Genomic DNA, 14569 nt, shown 5'->3' with positions numbered 1-14569 from the left:
CAAATGGTTTCAGTTAATGGCATTAAATTCAGCAAGTGAATTGATTTCAGCCAATAACTATGTTTTCAGCCAATAACTCTGTTATATGGATCTTGCTTGCCTCTTACTGCTAGCCACTTCATTATTAATTGACACTAGTCACATATCTTGGCATTCAAATGAGATTTACAGTGAAATTTCTCCATATCTAAGATGTTTCAAATTTTTAAAAACCTGATACATATTTTCTGAAATGGGGAATGTATGAACAACAAACGAATGCTTCTACATGCCTTTGAAGTTTCAGCAAATATGTAAAGAATCAAGTGGTATGTATGTAGATATTCAAATTTCTGTAACAAGTGTATGACCATATAATATCATCCATATGTTCTCCTCAAAATCTGAGACACAATGCTCATTAGAATTATTCCAAATGGTTTCAGTTAATGGCATTAAATTCAGCAAGTGAATTGATTTCAGCCAATAACTATGTTTTCAGCCAATAACTCTGTTATATGGATCTTGCTTGCCTCTTACTGCTAGCCACTTCATTATTAATTGACACTAGTCACATATCTTGGCATTCAAATGAGATTTACAGTGACATTTCTCCATATCGAAGATGTTTCAAATTTTTAAAAAATCTGAGACATTTTTTCTGATATGGGGAATGTATGAACAACAAACGAATGCTTCTACATGCCTTTGAAGTTTCAGCAAATATGTAAAGAATCAAGTGGTATGTATGTAGATATTCAAATTTCTGTAACAAGTGTATGACCATATAATATCATCCATATGTTCTCCTCAAAATCTGAGACACAATGCTCATTAGAATTATTCCAAATGGTTTCAGTTAATGGCATTAAATTCAGCAAGTGAATTGATTTCAGCCAATAACTATGTTTTCAGCCAATAACTCTGTTATATGGATCTTGCTTGCCTCTTACTGCTAGCCACTTCATTATTAATTGACACTAGTCACATATCTTGGCATTCAAATGAGATTTACAGTGACATTTCTCCATATCGAAGATGTTTCAAATTTTTAAAAAATCTGAGACATTTTTTCTGATATGGGGAATGTATGAACAACAAACGAATGCTTCTACATGCCTTTGAAGTTTCAGCAAATATGTAAAGAATCAAGTGGTATGTATGTAAATATTCAAATTTCTGTAACAAGTGGTATAGCAGTTTTCATGTTTCTGGAACACCTCATTTCCATCCTACACAATGAAAGTAATATATCCATCCTACACAATGAAAGTAATATATCCATCCTACACAATGACAGTAATACACCTCATGTTTCTGGAACACCTCATTTCCATCCTACACAATGAAAGTAATATATCCATCCTACACAATGAAAGTAATATATCCATCCTACACAATGAAAGTAATATATCCATCCTACACAATGAAAGTAATATATCCATCCTACACAATGAAAGTAATATATCCATCCTACACAATGAAAGTAATACACCTCATGTACCTGAAACACCTCATTAGAAGGAGGGAACACCTCATTTCCATCCTACACAATGATCACATGTTTTTATGGTGCCAATTGGCTGTTCTTTCACGTAAAAGCGTTGGCTGATGTTTGTAAAGATTTTTCTTGCTAATTGTGTTGTAATTTGCCTTAAGATTATGCATGACAATAGAGTTGAGTCTGCTAAAAGTCTTTTCAAGATTTTTTTTGCCTGAATCAATAACCATTTGCAGATAGATGATTGATATGTTGGGTGTGAGCAGGTTTTGTAAATAAAAAATGGGCCCAAAAGGTTTAGCTCCTTTACAGGAGGACATAGAATCTAATGATTTTGAAGATCAAGATGCTGATAGTTTGGCTGATATGATTGCTTTAAGGGAGTCTATCACAGATGCTATTTGTGGCTATTGATCAACCAAGTTTTCTTTTCATAAGATTTTAGGTTTATATTCATACCCATTTAATTATGTTTTTTTTTTTAAATACCTTAAGCTGACATTTCATTCTTTTGTTATTTTCACAGTTATACCAACATGACCTCCAGAATATCAAGTACAGACAGAGGGATTTTGTGTTATTGTGGACTACCGTCTCCGTTGCTAACGTCACGTAAGGAGCATAGCTTTGGGAGGCAGTTCTATGGTTGTGCCAGGGGTGTTTCAGCCCGTTGTGGTTTCTTCAGGTGGGCCGATAGTCCATCATATTACACTGACAGTAGTCATGCCAGCAGTCATGTGAATCCGATGTTTTTTCCGGCTGACAGTGCAGATGAGGACAGGCGTAGCCAGAGTCTTAAGTTGAATATTTTAATATTTCTCCTTGTTGTTGTACTTGTATTTGTACTTTTTTTAGTTATCCTGGTACTCATTAAGGTGTGAGAACTGTATGGTATCTTTTAGAAAAAATCTGTGATTATCGTATGTTTCTGCACTATATGTTTCTTTTCCAACAATAAGCTATTCTGAATAAGCTGCCCCAAACAGTTTTGATTCAAACAGGGGCATGAATGTCATTTAACCACCAATAAGTTGGTCTGAATAAGCTGCCCCAAACAGCAAGCCAGATTATTCTGATAATCTGCAGATTATCAGATTATCAGAATAATCTGCTTATCAGCAGATTATAAATAATCCACAGCTGCGCCAAACAGACCCTAAATCACAAGAAATATATGGAGTGCTTAATTTGATGTACTTGAGCAAAATTTAAAAAAAATTATTTGGTATTTGATAAAATTAAAAATAAGAGAAGAATGCATGGTACCAAATGTGCTTATATATTTGAATTGATATTATGATTTTGAATAATACATGAAATGTACTTAACATAGTTTGCACTAAACCTACATGACCATGTTGAAGGGTAAGGAAATTTATATTTAATGACATACGCATGGTAGAAGGGTATCAAATGATATTATTTAGGCAGCAAAGAAGTTTTCAATAGAAAAATAACTTACTTGGAATTTGAATTACTTCGGAAGTTCGGATGCTAGATGTTTCTAAGGATGTTTATTTTCACCAAGGCAATTGCCATTATATAATTTTGGAAGAAGAGTAGCCTTGCAAAATTCTTTAAATTTTTGCACTACTTAGGAAGAAGTGTATTTCATCCTTTGCAAAATTTTTACCTGACATATCATGTGTGATTTTTTTTTTAATGCTTTATTGCTAAGGTGTTCATGTATGTGAAAAGCACATCTACATAATTCTAGCCCAACTTATGTGAATGCCTAGAACCAAAGCTTAAAATTAATGTGCATTTATATAAACAACACAATTCTTTATGTATATTTACATATCTCACACCTAGACTCTCGCATTTATACACATAACACTCAAATATTTAATATCACATCAACATAGCACCATTATGACTACTTAAAGTGTATTGAATACGCTTTTGATGCATAAGTTAAAAGCAGCAAAGTGCTATGTATGTAAATATGAAAGCTTATGTGTGAGATATAGAAATACATAAGAATTGTGTGCTTTGTATTTAAATTTCTCTAAAATTAAAGGATACTATACGACATTAAAATCATTCTTGCCACTTACTCTTAAAAATTTCAATTGCAGGATCCTTGGGTGGCTTAGAGATGAGGAGGAAAAAATAATGGAGAACAACCTACCACAAATCAAATTCTTAATTGTTGAACTGTCTCGTATGAGAAAAGCTTTTGTTATCCCAAACTACTGTTTCGAGTTGTGCGACCAATTTTTAGTAACACTAAATCTCCATTCTTTTCGCAGCGGTCGCCGACATCGACACCACCGGAATCCATGTCTTTGAGGAGCTTCACAAGTGCTTGAAGAAGAAAGATATTGAGGTTTGGTAAACTTTTGATTTCACCAAAGCGAATTTTTTTTATTTCAAATACTTGGAAGGATAGAAATTTTTGTACAAATATTTGCATTTCACAGCTTATTCTTGTGAATCCGGGGCCTGCGGTGATGGAAAAGTTCCAAGCTTCCAAGTTTACAGAGTTGATAGGATGCAGCAAGATCTTCTTGACAGTTGGTGAAGCTGTAGCAAATTGCTCCACAATGGCTGCTGAACAAGCTTAAAGAAGAGAAAGCAAAACATGGGACAGTTTTGTAAATAGTTTTATTTAATGATGAAATAATCAGTGTGATTAGCTTGTAGATGTGAGGAAGCTCGGCATAGTTTAGAGTAGCTGAACAACGTTGCCTTGAGTGGGATAATAACTAGATAATTTGTGAGTTGTGGACTGAAAAATTATGCTGAGATTTGTTTTGATGTATGAATCTTATATTCTCTAGAAGGAAGGTTTACAGATGCCACTCAATTCTTATGCATTTACATATCTAAAGGCTATATTTCAATTTTTACATACATGACAACTTCTCTATGCATGAAAAGTTGTACTACACTTTTAGGCTCTGTTTGGCGCAGCTGCAGCTTTTCAACTTTTCAGCTGCAGCTGCGCTGCTTCAGGAAGCTGCTGTGGGAAAGCTGCTGCGGGGAAGCCGGCTGTCTGTTTGGTGCAGCTATGTGAAAACAGCGGTGGGTCAGTTGTTTATGAAAAAATGACTATTGTGCCCCTGTTTGCTAAAACTGTTTAAAAAAAGACCATAACAACCAAGTTAGAATAGTGGTACGTTTGACTTGATAAGAAAGATTTGGGGGTATTAATGTAAAAAGTAAAATTTAGGTGCTACGTATGTAAATACATAAGAATTGGATGGTATGCATGTAAGTGTCCCACTTTAAAAATGCACAAATGCCTCTTTTATCATGATTTCCTTAAGATTTTTTTTTTTAATTTATTTATTATTTATTTTTTAATTTAAAATCGGGAAAAAAAATCCCAAACAGCCCTAAAAGATTTAAGCGAGATAAAAGAAATTGATTTATATGACTTGAATTTACACGTTCTGGATTAGATTTATAAAATATTTTGATTAACTTGGCTAGTTAATAGCCATAAGCTTAGGTCAATTTGAAATCAATTTAGCTCTTAGTTAAAACAAATAAAAATCAGTACACTTAATTATGTTAATGAGACAGTTAATTATGATAATTATAATTTACTGATGACATATTTTTCTAATTAAATTGTCTTTAATTAATAATTACTTTAAATAAAATGACCAAATTTATTATATATTATTTAATATTGATTCATTTTAAATTATTTTAAATATAATATTCTCCAAAAAGTTTTCGAATGCAATATAAAATTGGCAGAATTTTTAATAGTTAGAATAGCATTATATGCATTTACATATTTTTAAACACTATTACAAGTGATAGAAGTGTACAATACATTTATTCATTCTGATATTTAATTAGAATTCATCACATTGTAAAATAAATATATAATTTTAGAATATTTTTTTTCCTCAAAGGAAATCAATATTTGACAGAGACCCAAATATCGATTTTCCATGTGCTTTTTCGCCCTATGATGAGAGCCCGTGTCATGTGCCTAAAATTCCAAAGCCCCCACGCCACTATGGGATCAAACCCTTGACCTGAGGGGACTTACAATGACCCCACCACCAACAGGTTAAGGCTTGCAGCACATAATTTTAGAATATATATATATATATATATATATATATATTATTTGCATGATAAAGATCATGTTGAGCATAAAATCATAACTGTTAAATACTCTACTTTGATCTCCCACTTTTATAACACCAAATCTATACATTATTTCAAATCAGAATCATATATTTGTTTGTAATTTTTAATTTTATGATGACGTCTTGTCGTTAGTTGTAAGCACATTAAAGAATTGCTTTTTATTTCTCTCAACAGTAGGGTTAACTTGAAAAACTGCAGTTTCTTTATTAGAACCTCCTCCTTCATCAGAACCATTAAAACGCCATTTAACTTTTTTTTCCTTTTTTAATGTAACGGTTTTAAGGCCTCCTAACAAAAATATATCTTATAAAGGATTTCAAATTAAAAGCACTTTGCTTCACTAGAGTTGTCCAAAAATGACCCGACACGCTAATCTGATTCGAGAAATTCGGGTTGGGGTTGATCTGATAAATTTTCTGGTCAAGTTCAGGCCCAACCTCCCAACAATTTAATTTTTTAGGTCGGGTTCGATTCGACTCACAAACTGTTCAACCCAAGACATAATGTTGCCCGCAAGATTCAAAATTTACCTAATATTCAACCAAATAACTATTATGCATATATTAAACTAGTTATGTGGATCAGATTCATGTCAGGTAAGTTGAAGTCACGTTTGGTTAAAGTTAAATTTTTTGATGCATTTAATATTCATGTAAGGCTCAAACCAAATAGTTTCGGGTTGGACCTGAGCCTGACCTGTGAAACCAATTTGTATCAGTCTGAAAATAATATTTAATTACATGTAACTTTGCTTCCACTGTTGGAAATTGAAATACAAATGACACCCACGTACATCTGTGCCAATCATTGAACCCATAATATCTTTTATGAATATCAAAATCCTTAACCAACAGCCTAAGTAATTAAAACTATGCCATTATTGTGCTCACTTTTACAGTTTCATACTCTATCTATAATAATGCATTTATGCAGTAGATATAATAAAGTTTCTAAACAACCAAAGTCTTCTTCATTGAATATTGTTTAAAGTTGAAAGAAGTTGTTGCCTTTTCAAGTTAAACAAACGTCCTCTAGCGCCTGATTGTTCTACTGAAAAAAGGTATGCCGCCCATTTATTGTTATACTTCATATTGTACCCCTCTTTTATTAATTACGCAAATAACAACTGCATGCTTGCTTTTGTAATTTTAGAGATTTTGTTTGATCTCTGAGCGGAGGAGAATCAAAGCAGTAGAAAGTAACATAACGCATCTGTCAAACAATAGCATATATTGGTTGAGAATAAAGCGAAAATTTTCTAGCATAAAAATGATTTTTTTCCCTCTTTTCATCTGTTGGGCTCTTCTTTTACATCTGTGAAGTTGTTCGCTGTTTTTATGAACATGAAAGCTTTTCTTGTCCTCAATGGAGTAAATAGAATACTTGTTTTCAATGATTTGATGATGTAAAAGTGAAGAAAAATTAGATATGTTGCAGGACGAATAATAGGGAGAGTGTGTGCATAAAAATGTGTTCTCCTCTGATTCATTGGTCGTAAGTGGGTGAGAAAATGTTAGATGCATCGCACGCACCTACAACCAACGAATAAGAAGAGAGAGGTCAAGGAGAGAGAGCGTAAATGCAGGAGAGTAAATTCTAATATTTCTCGTAAAAATGGGTCAATTTTCAAATAAAATATTATTATAGGATCTAATCATATGATATATATATATATTAAAAGAATTGCCAGATGTTATTAGACGAGCCCCGATCATCTCTAGATGTGTTAAATATTCGAGTACTACACACGGAAGGAATCGAACCCGTGACTTGAGGATACTTACAACCTTCAGAGAGACTACTCTACCAACAGACCTATATATAATCTTCTATTTTATTGAGTTCAAATATATTTTCTATATATTTCGTTGTTTTCTATTCTCTTAATATATTTATTACAGATTCATCCAGCCAACTTTGATACCAAAATCACGTGATTACGTGAACAGCTTAGAAATGAGAGAAATCGAATAAAGCGTTGAATGCATGCCTGCTCTTTTCCCCATCATAAGCAAATAGTCTCCCAATTAATTACTGTACCCGCGCCCCATTAATAACAGTACCCCATAAACTTAATCTAAAAAAGGTGATTAATGACTCAAACATAATCCGTGCTGCACATTACACTCCAATTAAAAATAGTAATCCAAATACGTAATTCAATTCCTTCAAAAATGCTGCTTCACACAGTTCTTAGCCTGCAACGCTGAGCATATTACAGCCACATTAGCATCAATAAAATTTAAATTCTTCACTTTATTTATGCCCGTACCCCCCCATTCGATTCAACTGTCTTGAATGCTCATTATATCCAATCGAAGTTCAATAAACAAAAGTCAACTGATAAGTTGACTTCTAGTGTTCATGCTGCTCTGTATATATATGGCTTCCTATAGTTCTTGCAGAGGAACAGATTCACCAATGGAAGTAGTAGATATAGATATCATTTCTTCTTCTCAGCGGCGGTCTGATAACTCACCACCGGCTTATAATGTTGGTCTCCCGCCACCACGAAGTTTGGTGAGTCAACTCGGAGAAAAACTGAAAGAGACTTTATTTACAGATGATCCATTGCGGTCTTTTAAGAACAAGAAAAGAACAGAGCAATTAGTAACAGGACTTCAATACTTGTTCCCAATTCTTAAGTGGGGGAGAGAGTACAATCTCATTAAATTGAAAGGAGATGTTGTTGCTGGTTTAACAGTGGCGAGCCTCTGCATTCCTCAGGTTTGTCTCATTTTATAAATAATGTTTTTGTTTTTTGGTTTGTTAAGGCTTACATTGTAATTTTTTTTTTGTTATTGTTAATAGGCTATTGGGTATGCTAGCCTTGTAAACTTGGATCCACAATATGGGCTATGTGAGTCATCTTTTCTATGATTAATTCAATTACATGCATATATACCACCGGCCAATTTCGATGTATTTACATATTTAATATTTAAACTATGTTTTTTACATTTGTACCACCCAAATCTTTCCTATATAAAAAAGATCACTATTTAACTTTTAAAAAGTGAAATACCTACACCTTTTTATCCTCACAAAAGGTGACATATATGTTTAAATTGAAGTAGAGGTGTTAGATATGTAAATACATGGGAATTAAGTGGTATGTCTGTAAATATTCCTAATAATAATAATAATAATAATAATAATAATAATATTAATAATAATAATAATATTAATATTAAAAAAAACATTTTTTTTTCGTTGGTTATGTAGATTCTAGCTTTGTGCCACCACTTGTGTACGCTGTTCTGGGAAGTTCTAGAGATATTGCCATTGGCCCAGTGTCTGTTGTGTCTCTTTTGCTTGGCAACCTTCTTCAGGAAGAGTTTGATTACAGGAAGAACAGTGCAGAATATTATAGGCTGGCATTTACTGCTACATTCTTTGCTGGTGTCACTGAGGCAACACTTGGATGGCTGAGGTAAAATCAAACAATATGATCTTCTAAATCTTATCATTTTGAACTCTTGTGTTGATGGTACTATAAGGGTTAATGAATTATATCATTTGAATTTTTGTTCTTCAGATTAGGATTTTTGATTGACTTTCTATCTCATGCTGCTATTATTGGATTTATGGGTGGGTCAGCCATTACAATTAGCCTTCAACAAATGAGTGGATTGCTTGGTATTAAAAACTTCACCAAGAAAACAGATATAATATCTATGATGAAATCTATCTGGGGTTCAGTTCATCATGGTGTAAGAACTGTGTTATTTTTTTCATCAAACAAGGAAAATCTTTTTGTTGGTAATGTATAATAATCGATGAAAATGTTTGTTTATTTGTAGTGGAACTGGCAAACTATAGCTATTGGGATGTCCTTCTTAGCATTCCTTCTTCTTGCTAAATATATAGTGAGTGATTTTATCATAATTCAAGTGGGAGAATCTAAGATTTGATTTTTTGGTACACAAATAAAGTCTTAATTTTCTTGTAAAGGGAAAGAAGAAAAGGAGTCTCTTTTGGGTGCCAGTAATTACACCACTAATCTCTATAATTCTTTCCACTTTCTTCGTATACATCACCCAAGCTAACAAAAATGGCGTTCATATTGTAAGTACTCAGAGCTAGCATCAGTTATTTTTGTTTGAAGTTGTAAGATGAGTAAATATTTACTGAAAGTTGAACTAATTTTGATCTATGTAGGTAAACCATATAAAAAAAGGCATCAATCCATCATCGGCACATCAAATTTACTTCAGTGGTTCAAATCTTATAAAAGGAGTAAAGATTGGTGCAATTTCTGGGATGATAGCATTGACTGTAAGTCTTGATTGTTTATTAACAATTCAAAGTTCTTCTAATTGATACCAGTATACATGACTTAAATAAATTTCTTTGATATATTTAGGAAGCTGTGGCAATTGGCAGAACGTTTGCTGCCATGAATGATTATCAGTTGGATGGAAACAAAGAAATGGTGGCCCATGGAACTATGAATATTGTTGGGTCTTTGACTTCTTGTTTCATAGGCACTGGTAAGGAATGTATCCTCGATGGCATTGTAAGGAGAAGCAATTGTTGAAATATAAACTTGATTTTTTGTTTTGGGCCTTAGTTGTTTAAATAATGCCCAATAAGAGCCTAATTTCTAGAAGCATGTTCTAGAAAAGTTTCATCTAAAAACTTATTCTAAAGTAATCCATAGAGTTGTCTAGAATGTGTGGTAGGTATGAAATTATAAAGAAAATTCTAGAGAGTCATTTGTAACCATTAGATTAAGTAGTGGCATAATTCTAGACATTAATTTAGGAGATGTCACTAATATAAATAGGGGTAGAGTCTTTGAGTTTTTATTAAGCTAAGAAAAGGTGATAAATAGAAGTGTAGCTTCTTCCATAAATTTTTAACCTTTGTCAAATCCTAAAAGCTTCTCCATTTCAACAACAATGAGGGTCCATGGATCTTAGGGAGAGGACACTGTCAACATAAGCTATATAAGACGAACTAGAAACACTCTAGGGTTTAACGAATCACCTAGGGTTTATTAAATGATAAGTGAATCAATTGAGTGCTGAATTATCTTAGAGTATGAGAGTGAAAAATCAGTAACGGGAGTCTTGTTTAGTGTGACCAAGTTGTGAATTAGGCTGAAAATTAAGCTAAGTTATGATGTGGCCATGTTAGATTTAGTCTAAAGAAAGGCCAACAAGAAAATATCCATTGTGGCCACTCCAACAGCCTTTTTGTTATGTATATTTCTAATCAAATATTATATTCAAAGTATAAGCATATGAGTGAAAAATAAAACTTTTAATACAATCAATTGTCATTCTTCAATTGCTCAAATAACTATATGTGCAGTTTTTTAGATTCACCTGCTCTTGAAACTTACTAAACTATGATACATGAACACCAGGTATTCTGAACATCATAAACTATATGAATCGCTAAGTCTCAGCAGAATTATTTTCTTTGATATCATTTGTAAGATGGCCCAAGATTTAGACTAAGTAATACATGAGGGCCTATTAAGATCCACATGAGAGTGGAGATTCATTTCCTATCAATAGTTAAAAATTAGATATACTCCAAATATAATAGTATTGTACCTTGCACATTAGTCTAAGCTTTTAGGTTAAATGATGCCAATCTTCATGTGAATTCACTCTTCAACTGTCAACTGTTAGTATATTTGTTTCAACAAACTTTCTACTTATGTAATATATAACTAAGATTTTACTTATATCAAGAAATTAATGCTTACTTTTTCCTTCTTTATTTTCGAATTAGGTTCCTTCTCAAGATCAGCAGTGAATGACATGGCTGGTTGTCAAACAGCTGCATCTAATATTGTTATGTCCATAGCAGTAGGGATGACATTAGAGCTCATCACTCCCCTCATCAAATACACACCAATTGCAATTATTTCCTCCATCACTATCAATGCTGTGATTGGCCTCATCGACTATAATGCAACGATACATATCTGGAAGGTTGATAAGATGGACTTCATTGCCTGCATGGGAGCTTTTTTTGGCGTGCTTTTTGTAAATATTGAGATTGGTCTCTTGATTGCTGTAAGAGATTTGTTATCCTTCTGTTCAGTTGATTCTGAGTACAAACAGTTATCTAAGCTTGTTTTTTTTTTCCAAATTGCAGGTTTTAATATCGATTATAAAAATCCTTCTTCAGGTGACCAGACCAAGAATTATTTTACTGGGAAATCTCTCTGGGACTTCAATTTACAGGAACATTCAACAGTACCCTGAGGCAAATAGAGTTCCCGGATTTGTAATTGTAAGGGTTGATAGTGTCATCTACTTCTCAAACTCTAATTATGTCAAGGAGAGGTACAAAACCCATGAATTGATAATTCTCTTATATTTGGATGTTAAAACATTAAGATAAATAGAAGCTATGTTAGCTCCTCTTTGTTTAACTGGCTTTGATATATGATGATAAGTATAGCAGAATACAAGAGACCAACTGGGCATTTATATTTAAGTTGATATTTTGATGTTGATAATTAATGAGTCCTTGTGTTGCACAAAAAGTGAAAAAATTTGAAATGTATCGAATGATATTACTTGAGGAAAAAAACTTGATTAGAGTATCAATGGCTTTGGAAGCAAGATAGCGATGAAGATAATTATCTTTAATTTGTGACCCAATAGTCAGGATGGACTTTAAGCTTGCATTTTTATGAAGAAAAAATCATGCAATATACTCTTAATGGTGTTATATCTTAGGAAGAAGTGTCTTCCATACCTAACAAATATTTTTGTACAGTATATCACAAGTTAATAATTTTTTATTTTTCTTTTTGCATTACTACCATGGAGCTGATGCTTATGAAACCATCATCTATATGTTTCTAGCAAGCCCATGACATGTGAATACTCATAAACAAGCCTTAAAAACATTTTAAAAATGCATTTTCTTGCCCTTAATCTTGAAATTTCAATCGCAGGGTCCTTAGGTGGCTAAGGGATGAAGAAGAAAAACAAAATGAGAACGGACTACCAAAAATCAGATACTTGATTGTTGAACTATCTTGTAAGGAAAAAACTTACATGTCTGTTATCCTAAACTACACTTTTGAGTTCTGTGACTCTTCCCATGGTTGCCACTAGCTTATTGTAACACTTCCACCATTCTTTCTACAGCGGTCACTGACATCGACACCTCTGGAATCCATGCTCTTGAGGAGCTATACAAGAGCGTGAAGAAGAGAGACATAGAGGTAGAGCTGTCAAAACGTCCCGTTGTTCGCAAACAGCTCGTGTTTGGCTCGTTAAAAATATCGTGTTTGATTTGTTCGCTACGTTAACAAGCCGAACACAAACACTTTTTTGTACTCGATACATAAACAAGCCATACACGAATAAAAATTTGTTCGTTCATGTTCCGCTCGTTTTGGCTCGAAATACTACTCATCAATTATATATATATATATATATAGTAGTAGTTTTTAAAAATTAAATTGACTACAACAACGCTACAGAGATTTATAATCAATTAAAATTATTAATTAAAAAATAGAATAAAAATATATTAAATTATATTTAAGTGATGTTTTAATATAAATAATAAGATTTAAATCTTGCACAACCCTTAACATCATACGACTGCATGATTATGTTCGACTCACTAAGCAAACAAGTTGAACATAAAGAGTAATATTTTTTACACCCCTACATAGAGGTATGATTAGGGCTATCAAAATGACTCGTTGTTTGTGTACAGCTCGTGTTCGACTCGTTAAGTAGCTCGTATTCGATTCATTCGCTAAGCAAACGAGCCGAACCTGAACAATTTTTTTCCCTTGATATTTAAATGAGCTGAACAAGAACAAAGTTTTGTTCGTTCGTGTTCGGCTTGTTTTAGCTCGAAATAATTATATATATATATATAATGAGTATTATTTTAAAATAATTTAAGTAACTACAATGCTACAAAGATTTATAATCAATTAAATTTACTATTTAAAAATATAATAAAAATATTTACAAATTCTATTTAATTGAATATTTTAATATAAATAACAAGATTTAAATCACGCCCTACCCTTACCATCCTACAACTGTGTGATTTGAGTTGTCAAGATGGCTGTTCGTGAATATCTCGTTTCGGCTTGGTTAGCAAGCGAGCTAAACACAAACAAATTTTTTGAGCTCGATATATGAACAAGTCGAACACGAAGAATGATATTTTTTGACAAGCCGAGTATGGACTCGCTCAAGCTCTACTCGTTTATAGCCCTAACATCTGCATGCATGACTAGGGTTGTTAATATGATTTTTTGTTCACGAATAGCTCGTGTTGGGCTTGCTAAACAAAGGAGCCGAACATGAACAATTTTTTTTTGTTCGAAATATAAACGAGCCGACCATGAATAGCGCTATTTTTTAAGGAGCCGAACACGTGTTGAGTCTAGTTCAACTCGTTTGCACCCCTAGGTATGATGAACTATTGATTTCGTCTGAGCAAATAGTTTTATTCAAATGCTTGTAAGGATAATTCATTTCAACTTTTTTTGGCCCTTCATAGCTTATTTTTGTAAATCCCGGGCTTGGTTTGATGGAGAAGCTCCAAGTTTCTAAGTTTACAGAGTTGATAGGCAATGGAAGGATCTTCTTAACTGTTGATAATGCCGTAACAATGTGCTACATAAATGCTAGTGAAGAAGCTTGAAGAAGAGATACAATTCGGTAAATATGCTTATTCAACGTTGAAAGACTTCATGTGATGAGTTTTTAGATAATAAAGGGAAGCTTCGCATGTTATAGGTGAAAAGCAAAGCTCATAGACCAAGTTATTCATTAGAGGGTTCTGCTCATTTTATAAGAAAATAATATGTATAATATAAAGCTATGGTTAAATAGTTTGCTAAATAATAGTTTGCTAAATAATATTTATTCTAGCTTTTAATTATAGTCCTAAGAGCTAAATATTTACAATTACACAAATCAATTGCATAAATTTCTAGTCATAATTAATAGAAGAATAATT

General features: G+C 32.8%; 2 protein-coding genes across 2 annotated transcripts in view; both read left to right on the top strand.

Moving 5' to 3' along the window:
* LOC110024563 (sulfate transporter 1.2-like) overlaps nucleotides 1–4282 on the top strand; it is a 37626-nt gene extending 33344 nt beyond the window's left edge. The window contains 3 exon segments of the mRNA XM_020724610.1: nucleotides 3562–3647; nucleotides 3736–3812; nucleotides 3907–4282. Of these exon segments, the coding sequence (XP_020580269.1) occupies nucleotides 3562–3647; nucleotides 3736–3812; nucleotides 3907–4050 (307 nt within the window). The 3' untranslated portion in view covers nucleotides 4051–4282.
* Nucleotides 4283–7981: 3699 nt separating this feature from the next.
* LOC110019158 (sulfate transporter 1.3-like) lies at nucleotides 7982–14251 on the top strand. The gene is made up of 13 exons (XM_020716742.1): nucleotides 7982–8326; nucleotides 8411–8459; nucleotides 8825–9032; nucleotides 9138–9312; nucleotides 9403–9468; nucleotides 9554–9667; nucleotides 9761–9877; nucleotides 9966–10092; nucleotides 11348–11634; nucleotides 11717–11907; nucleotides 12528–12613; nucleotides 12724–12800; nucleotides 14108–14251. Exons 1-13 carry the CDS (start codon nucleotides 7982–7984, stop codon nucleotides 14249–14251), a joined length of 1986 nt encoding a protein of 661 aa, XP_020572401.1.
* Nucleotides 14252–14569: the final 318 nt, after the last annotated feature.

The sequence above is a fragment of the Phalaenopsis equestris genome, unplaced genomic scaffold (genome assembly GCF_001263595.1).
Source record: "Phalaenopsis equestris unplaced genomic scaffold, ASM126359v1 Scaffold000002, whole genome shotgun sequence".
Lineage (NCBI taxonomy): Eukaryota > Viridiplantae > Streptophyta > Magnoliopsida > Asparagales > Orchidaceae > Phalaenopsis > Phalaenopsis equestris.
Note: the sequence above shows the minus strand (reverse complement) of the source record. Positions and strands in the feature narration are given on the sequence as shown.